Below are 9,072 nucleotides of genomic sequence, written 5' to 3' on the forward strand. Positions count from 1 at the left end.
AGTGCCTTGGACGTGTACATCTCTACAGAGCAGGCGCCTGGCAGTAATTTTTATATGAACATGGAAGCAATGAAGAAACTCAGCATTCTTTTGTTCACAGAATGCTCCCTTTGGAGAAAAAAAGCAAACATCAAAGAAAGGTCCCCACCCACTAACACTTCTCAGCCAGGCATGGCAGAATGTTTTCATATCAACGAAAGGACGAGACGGGACCGCTTGGAATTGGGGTACCCTGGGATGGGAGCCTGAAGCATTCACGGACCTCGCCAATGGCTTCGTGGTGGAGACGGTGCACCTTCCCTTCCCGGATGTGTCCGTGAGTGTGTGAAGCCTCTTCCCTTTGGGAATGAGACAATAAGCTCAGATACTTACCATCTTCTCTGCATTCCTAAGGGTCTCAAGGAATGTTTGAGTAGCATCAACTCTTATGTAAGAAAAAAATGACTGTCACGTGATGGTCACTATTTTCAGATGACTCGATGGCCAATCCTAGGACATCTGACCACTTTCTACTCCAGCAGTGTGATGTCGCTCTGGTCCTCAGCACTGTGCAGTGGGCTCCGCTTTAACACGAATGATTTCACAACAGGCGTTGTCAGTCATTCCTTAATAATCTGATACTGAAACGCTGTGTTGCTTCTGAGGAGTCCAAGTAATATTTTGCAACAAAATAAAAATTAAACAAGTTACAATTCCAGCATCGCAATGAGACAGTGTATTTATGGTAAGTCGGTTCTATTGTGGTCCGCGTGGCCATCGAAGGTGGCTGGGCCCGCCTGCTTGTGCCAGCTGCACTTGGGCGGCCCCTGGTCCTGACTCTGAAGCCTTGGGAATCATGGTGAAGTCACCTCAACTCTTAGACCTGTCCTGTCATTGATCCTTCCTCAGTTTATGTCAAAGACAATCACAATAATTATTTATAGCTGAGCATATTATCATCAGCCGAGTTCTGTAATGACTATGCTTGGTATCTCTATATTAATGTAAGTATGGAAATCAGCAAAGTTCAGGAAATTTAACTAATCTGTGCCAGATCACACAGCTAGTAAGTGTGGAAGCTGCGATTCTCTCCTTGCCCTGCGTAACTGGAAAGCCGAGGTCATCTCCGTAAGACCATGAACCTATAATTTGGAGAATCGCTTTGAGGAGTCCCTGAGACCAGGGCAGGACCGCACTTCAGATCTAAGTAAATTTTCCATGTTATGTTAGGATTCTCCACAACTTTTTCAGCCACAGACTGGCTCCTTTGAATTATGTAAAAAAATTATTAGTCATTTGCTGTAGTTAATTTATTATTTGCATTGAAAATAACTTGCAGAGTCTTAACTTTCTGACCTCAAGCGCAATCCAATCTAAGTCTGATTGCTATCTCAACGCCCAATAGCATCCTAATACACACTACAGCGTCCCTAATTCCAGAAAAATTGATTTCTGACCTGTTCTGACCTCCCGTGAGAGGACTCAGCTCTGGCCAAGCAGACCTGTATGAGGACTAATAAGATGAGCCTGGGGACACAGCTCAGCTGCACAGCTCCTGCCTGGCAAGCCCAGGGTCCTGAGTTTGATTTCTGGTATCCAAAAAAAAAAAAAGGGGGGGTTAATGAGATGTGTCCATGTGCCTCATTATCTCCATAGACAAGAGTTTTCCGTTTTAAATAGTAGCATCGCAGTACTGTAACTACGTCCTCAGCCAGGAGGCCGTTTAATATGCTACCTCCAAGACAGTGGGGAAGACGCAGTCACTGGCCCAGTACCTTCCAGTTGCCGGTCAGTGTGTTTCAGGCTCCCAGGCTGTTCTGTGGGACCCTAACAGTCTCACAAGATCAACACTACTGAATATCAAGTGCTGGTGTGTGTCAGGCTGTGTCACCCTAAGGCTTCAAAGCAACAGGGCCAGAGGAGGCCTGGGGATTCTGAGACAGACAGACAGGCTGAATGGAGAGGAAGACTGAGGCAGGACTGCGGCCTGCGGGACAAACTCCAGCCTGGTGCATCCCGCCTCCCGCTGCCACACACCAGGCTGAGCGGCTGCAGAGCTCAGTCTGTCCTCTGCTCCCCACTACTGTGAATCCTGCGGCATTTTATCTGGCTGTGCTTCGCATATTCCTGACACAGAAAAACAAATAAACAGATGCAACCAAAACAAAAGAAAAATTCCACAAGGCTTATTTCCTTTGAAAAATTGGGAGATTGATTATTTCCAAACATGCTTTGTCCACTGGACATTACAATAGCCCTTTGAGATAACTGGAAATCGATGTCCCAAAGTCAAGGCTTTGTAGCTTGAGGACTGCAGATTATGTGTGAGAAGAGCCATATTTCTTGAATTTGAAACTTCTAGGCTTGGCCTCTTCTTTACTGGGGCTGCCATGGGAAAGGCTGCCTTTAAACACGGGAAATGAGGACATGTCCAGGGCAGTGACAGCGGGGACAGTACACATGGGCCACACCCACACACCCAATCAGTTCTCCAAACTGTGGCTCTGTTAACCTGCACCCAGCGACAACTGTTTCTTCCCGTCCTGTCATCTCCATAGTGCAGCAGCTTCAGTGACTTGTGAGGGAGCTGCAGGCCTCAGAAACATCACCTTACAGGGGGAGTCATCACAGTTAAAATGGCAGATGTCCACACTCGAGGCTCGAGTTCACCCGGTCTCACAGACCAGTCCCACTCTGCTCCCTCGAGGTGATGATATCACTTGTTAGGCTTGTCTAATAAATCACGAGGCCAAATTTAACCTCCACGTGCACAGTATTGTTCAGCACCTCATACATTCTGTTCCCTCTTTGAGCAATTCGTTAATTAGATGTTGTCATGCCGACAGGGCCGGGTGACATTTGCAATTTTCATTTTTCAGACCAAGAAGCAAAACAGCAGAGACTCTGCAGGAATGCATGAAACAGACCGCCACTCCCACTGTGCACATCATGCCATGCGCTCAGCTTCCACCCAAGCTGAAGACCTCTGCTCTCTTTAAAGATATTTCTCATACTTACAAAAAATTATCATGAAGAACAGAGAACTCCATGAAAGGGATGTGAATGGTGTTCACACCAGCAAAGAAACAGACGCATCAAAATGTGGGGCGCAAACCCAGGTCAGGGCTCGGCCTGTAGCCAGGGCTCCCTCCTGGGCGCCACCCTCAGCCCTGTCTTCTGCCCTCTCCTCCCCTCCCCTCCCATTGCTCCGCTGGGATGGCAAAGAGACAAAGCAATTCCGTTTTCTAAATGCATGCAGGGTCCAGCAGGCTGCGAGCAGACCAGACATGTGAGTGCTAACTTGGACGGGATTCACAGCGCCCTTGGTAAGGGAGTCTCAAGCAAGACAACAAAACAGAAACAGTTCCAAGTGGTTGTTTCAGGAAGAGAGATGGAACGGAAGATCAGTGTCAGAGGCTATGGGGCCGGTCAACGCCTACAGTGAGTGTTTAAATTTCTAAAATATATTACAGTAAAAGACACATTGCCACTAACTCCCTCAAAGTCCCTGCCCTCACTTCAGATACACTTATCCATCATCCCCGCCACCTCTGAGGTGTCCCGGCGTCCTCCTCCTTGGGTGTCTGCCCTTGTGCTCGGTGCTGCCTCCATGTCTTGGGTTGTTTCAAGCCATTTGTCTTCCATGGCCATTTTTGGAAGAGTCAGAAGCCACACAGAGTGGGGTCTGGGGACTAAGGCGGATGAAGAGGCACCACAATGCCTTTCACCAGTCTGCCCTGGGCAACAGGGCTCCTGTCTTCTGGATCATACCTCGTAAAGACGCTCCCCAGAAAGGATCCAGAGCTGCTTCAGAAAATGGCGAGAAGGACCGGACGGGGTGTTCAAGGGAGCCAGGGTGTTTGGCGGGGTAGGCAATGCGCCTTTCATTACAATATTTTTAAAATTTAGACGCTGCCTGTTTATCTTGAGCATACCCTGTGAACATGCATTCACACACAGAGACACACACATCACAGGGAACATTTGCCACAAATATCCCAGGCAGGAAACACGCAAGTCAAGAAACAGAACCCTGGGAGAAGGGAAGTTCAGCCTCTCTCCTGGCTTTCAATCAGGACCAATATTACAAGGCCCCCCTGCCTATTAGGGAGTTTGGGGGGCAACTTTGGGCTCCCAGAACATTGTCAGTGAACGGCTGGCCATCTTGAAGCTGTTTTCAGGATGTACTAGTGCAATATGAAAACACTCATATGAGACACAGCTTTTTGAGCTCCGTCTCACCCTCCGTCACCCAGGTCACCCCACGCCATGGACCTGACAAAAGGACCCGCACCCAGTGTCCTCGGGGAGAAGGTAACTGAGCTTCTTAGCAGAGGTGCAAAAGGGGCGATGGCAGAGGTTGGAGCCAGGAATGACTGCAGCCCAGAGACAGGGACCCAGCTGTGTTTATAATCCAGGTGCGAGGTTACAGGGGCTGATACTAAGCCAGTGCTGTGGAAAGCAGGGAGACGGGCTGCTGGGAGAGTCACTGTGGGCACGCAATAAATTCCAGAGAAGACACTGGCAGATGCCAGAAGATGAGGTTTGCTAGAATTAAATCCCAGCACTCATAAACCCTGGTATGTTCCTTTGCCTCACAGCGGAGGTCTGAGTGCATGTGTGTGCATGTGCGTGCGCATGCATGTGTGTGTGTGTGTGTGTGCATGTGCATACTTGTGCATGCATGTGCATGTGTGTGCCTGTGCATGGGTGTGCATGTGTGCATCTGGAGTGTCACTCCAACAAATCGAAGCCTGAACCCCATCACATACACACCCTCTCTCCCTTCACTGGGAAGTGCTGAGGTGATCCTCTAAGTTGCACACTTCCAAGGCAGAATCCTGAACACCTTGCTGACAGGAGGGACTGTGTCAATCATCAGATCACAGAATAAACATGCAGGACCGCACACACTGTTTCCTGGAGAGGCACCAAGACCGGGCCTTGGGACACCCCTCGCCCCTTGCCCCTTGCCCTTCGTCCCTCGCCCAGCTGCAGGGTGAAGCCGTGTGCCCGCGTGTGCGCAGCTGCAAAGTGAGCAGATATCTGTGCAGGGGAGGAGACTGTGAGGCAGGTTTCACCAGCGAGCCGAGCTCCCCACGAGACCTCCGCGGTGCCCCAGTGAGGCCCTGGTAAGGTTTCTTCCCATACGTGAGTGTGTTGCTTGGCTCCCGTCAGAGGAAAGTGGCCCCGCCTGAGTCAGGAAAAGGATTCTTGGGTAAATTCAGTGAGCACGGGCCTGTGGCAGAGGACTTGAATCTCTCTGGAGCGAGGTCATCTCCCAGATGCACACGAACCATGGAACACTTGGGGAACAGCAGGATGGGACCCTCCCCAGCCCTGCTGTGACACTGTCCCACCAGTAAGGACCGGAACTCGCCACTGCCACCCCGAAAATGAAAGCACAGAGGCTGCTGCTCTCTCTGGTCCTTTTACAAACCACTGAAGCCACACCTAGGGCCCAACCCTGCCAAGTAACACATGTTTAAGCCTTAGAGCTAACGGCTTGTGAGTATAGATGCCTTGGTGGACGTGTGGGGATGGGGCAGACATGCATGCGTGTGTCAGCACCGTTCAGGAGCTCTGGGCCTGGGGCAGGCATCTGCCTGCCTGTCCACCTCTCTTCCCAGAACATATGGACTCTAATGGATGTGGCCTCGCAGAGTCCTCGCTGTGCTTGTGATCTGGTCCTTGTGTCACCAGGGCCCTCAGAAGGAGCACATGCTTCAGGTGGTCATTACAGCCTCTGCCCAGCCCAGGTCATGGCACACAGAGGGGCCAGGGCCTCCACCTGCAACCCAGAGTCAGAAACACCTGGAGAAAAGCCCCAGACTACTATTAGTACCTCAGAGAGGTAAGGAAAACTATGGTGCTCTCAAGAAACAAGACATTGCATATAAAAATACCACAGCAGAAAACAAACGGACAAGAGAATGAGATAATAAAATAACAGATATTCTTCCTGAAGTAACCTAGGAAACGGACAATAAACCGAGCCCTGAAGATAATGGCAAGTAGGCGATTAATTCATGAGGCTCAACAACCACCTAACAGGAGCTTCAAAGTAAGTAGAAAAAACAGGTGGACTACTGTCGGGGACCACCGAGGAAAGACCCCGACACTGAGCAGCGAGCATTCAGACTGAAGGGCACGCAGAGCCCGGTAAGTGAGTGACAAGAAACGACCGCTCTAGGGTGTCACTGTCAAATCTCAGAGAAGGACAAAGGAAGGAGCCTGTACCTTTCCAGACAGCGGTTCTTGGGAAACTACGGGATGCAAAGAGGTCGGAACCTGGCTTCCGAGTGGCACTGGTGGATGTGTGGAGTGCGCAGAACAATGCCCTCGTAGTTTGAGAAGGTGTCACCGTGAAAGGCTGTGTTCAGGCACGTGATCAGAGACAGTGTGGAGGAGGAATCGAAGGGGACAAAATGCAGGGCAGGGCACCTGCTGGGGGCCGCGAGGCAGGAGGAGGGCGCACTGCGTCCTGAGGAGCAGGGCACCTGAGGCAGTGTGAGGAGGAGCCGAGTGCCGGGCGCCACAGGCCAGCACCCTTTCCCCTTCCAGCCCGTCCTCCCCACCAGGCAGGGGGTGGCTGCCGCTGTGGGGCACCTCTGGTAAACTGAGTGAGTGCAGCCACACGGGGACTCAGGCCCGGGACCCACTCAGGGGGACTCAGGCCCGGGACCCACACAGGGGGACTCAGGCCCGGGACCCACTCAGGGGGACTCAGGCCCGGGACCCACTCAGGGGGACTCAGGCCCGGGACCCACACAGGGGGACTCAGGCCCGGGACCCACACAGGGGGACTCAGGCCCGGGACCCACACAGGGGGACTCAGGCCCGGGACCCACACACGGGGACTCAGGCCCGGGACCCACTCAGGGGGACTCAGGCCCGGGACCCACACAGGGGGACTCAGGCCCCGGACCCACACAGGGGGACTCAGGCCCGGGACCCACACACGGGGACTCAGGCCCGGGACCCACACACGGGGACTCAGGCCCCGGACCCACACAGGGGGACTCAGGCCCGGGACCCACACAGGGGGACTCAGGCCCCGGACCCACACAGGGGGACTCAGGCCCGGGACCCACTCAGGGGGACTCAGGCCCGGGACCCACACACGGGGACTCAGGCCCGGGACCTACTCAGGGGGACTCAGGCCCGGGACCCACACAGGGGGACTCAGGCCCGGGACCCACTCAGGGGGACTCAGGCCCGGGACCCACACAGAGGGACTCAGGCCCGGGACCCACACAGGGGGACTCAGGCCCGGGACCCACACAGGGGGACTCAGGCCCCGGACCCACACAGGGGGACTCAGGCCCGGGACCCACACAGAGGGACTCAGGCCCGGGACCCACACAGGGGGACTCAGGCCCGGGACCCACACAGGGGGACTCAGGCCCGGGACCCACACAGGGGGACTCAGGCCCCGGACCCACACAGGGGGACTCAGGCCCGGGACCCACACAGAGGGACTCAGGCCCGGGACCCACACAGGGGGACTCAGGCCCGGGACCCACACAGGGGGACTCAGGCCCCGGACCCACACAGGGGGACTCAGGCCCGGGACCCACACAGAGGGACTCAGGCCCGGGACCCACACAGGGGGACTCAGGCCCGGGACCCACACAGAGGGACTCAGGCCCGGGACCCACACACGGGGACTCAGGCCCGGGACCCACTCAGGGGGACTCAGGCCCGGGACCCACTCAGGGGGACTCAGGCCCGGGACCCACACACGGGGACTCAGGCCCGGGACCCACACAGGGGGACTCAGGCCCGGGACCCACACAGGGGGACTCAGGCCCGGGACCCACACAGGGGGACTCAGGCCCGGGACCCACTCAGGGGGACTCAGGCCCGGGACCCACACACGGGGACTCAGGCCCGGGACCCACTCAGGGGGACTCAGGCCCGGGACCCACACAGGGGGACTCAGGCCCGGGACCCACTCAGGGGGACTCAGGCCCGGGACCCACTCAGGGGGACTCAGGCCCGGGACCCACACACGGGGACTCAGGCCCGGGACCCACTCAGGGGGACTCAGGCCCGGGACCCACTCAGGGGGACTCAGGCCCGGGACCCACACAGGGGGACTCAGGCCCGGGACCCACTCAGGGGGACTCAGGCCCGGGACCCACACAGCGGGACTCAGGCCCGGGACCCACACAGCGGGACTCAGGCCCGGGACCCACACAGGGGGACTCAGGCCCGGGACCCACTCAGGGGGACTCAGGCCCGGGACCCACTCAGGGGGACTCAGGCCCGGGACCCAGCACCACCGCAGGCTGAGCACGAGGATCTCACGTTCCAGCCCAGCTCGGGCAGTTCAGCAGCTTAACCAACGCCCTGTCTCAAAATAAAATCAAAACAAGGCTGGAGACACAGCTCAGGGTGAAGGCCCAGTTCAATCCTCGAAGAAATTGGGATGCGTGGGGCAGGCACACACACTTAGGAACTTTTCACTAGAAAGTGCATAAAAGTCATGAAGAGGAAAGTGACTCACTGCAAGCCTTGCCACATTGAGTATACTGCAAACCCAGAATAAAAGCTTCCTTCGGGAGACATCTTTGTCTCTCAGGTAGAGTGTGTGCTACATTTTCCACCGTCCGTGTACTTTTCTCTGGATGCCTGACTGCGTAATTTTCCTTCCAAATGAACCACACGGATTCAGAGATGAAGCCCAGGCCTTGGCCACCACTGATCCCACGTCACTTCAGAACAAGCCCTGTGCGATGAGAGCGGCCGTGTGCTTTCCCTGCCCTTCAGCTCTGGACCTTCACGGGCAGAGTGCAGGGCAGACCCAGCAGATGGGTCTGTTGCACTGTTGTCCCCCAAACCACAGGCTCCCACTGCAGGCAGGCATCACGCACAGCCTCACTTAGAGCAGAGCCGGGGCTGTGGAAGCTCTCCTGGTGGCTGATCCTGGAACTCTCCAGGGAAGTCAAGTCAGTGCACCTGGCCAAGCCGTACCCCCCTTCTGCTCTCTCTCCTCTCTGCCTGAGAGTCTCCTCTCTGTCCTTCCCAGCTGTCCCCACTTCCTTGGTGAATTTCAAACCAATCCTGGGCGCTGAGGGTGGCCCCAGA

The 9,072-nt window shown here is 55.3% G+C and overlaps 1 protein-coding gene across 1 annotated transcript; it reads left to right on the plus strand.

Annotated features, from left to right (window-relative positions):
• Nucleotides 1-4,248: 4,248 nt before the first annotated feature.
• LOC134473356 (collagen alpha-1(I) chain-like) lies at nucleotides 4,249-8,277 on the plus strand. Its single transcript, XM_063237505.1, has 3 exons — nucleotides 4,249-4,293; nucleotides 4,972-5,100; nucleotides 6,673-8,277. The coding sequence occupies exons 1-3, from the start codon at nucleotides 4,249-4,251 to the stop codon at nucleotides 8,275-8,277; spliced, it is 1,779 nt and encodes a 592-aa protein (XP_063093575.1).
• Nucleotides 8,278-9,072: the final 795 nt, after the last annotated feature.

Source organism: Cavia porcellus, unplaced genomic scaffold (assembly GCF_034190915.1).
Source record: "Cavia porcellus strain 051 isolate PalLab524CR breed Dunkin Hartley unplaced genomic scaffold, mCavPor4.1 scaffold_26, whole genome shotgun sequence".
NCBI classification, from domain to species: domain Eukaryota; kingdom Metazoa; phylum Chordata; class Mammalia; order Rodentia; family Caviidae; genus Cavia; species Cavia porcellus.

What these genes read in the sequence shown, in the direction of transcription:
- LOC134473356 (XM_063237505.1), top strand. Translation starts at nt 4,249, where the DNA reads ATGGACCTGACAAAAGGACCCGCACCCAGTGTCCTCGGGGAGAAG. An exon ending in CCAGTGTCCTCGGGGAGAAG is followed by an intron (nt 4,294 to 4,971) that starts GTAACTGAGCTT and finishes TCCCTCGCCCAG; the next exon opens with CTGCAGGGTGAAGCCGTGTG. An exon ending in GAGACCTCCGCGGTGCCCCA is followed by an intron (nt 5,101 to 6,672) that starts GTGAGGCCCTGG and finishes GGACCCACACAG; the next exon opens with GGGGACTCAGGCCCGGGACC.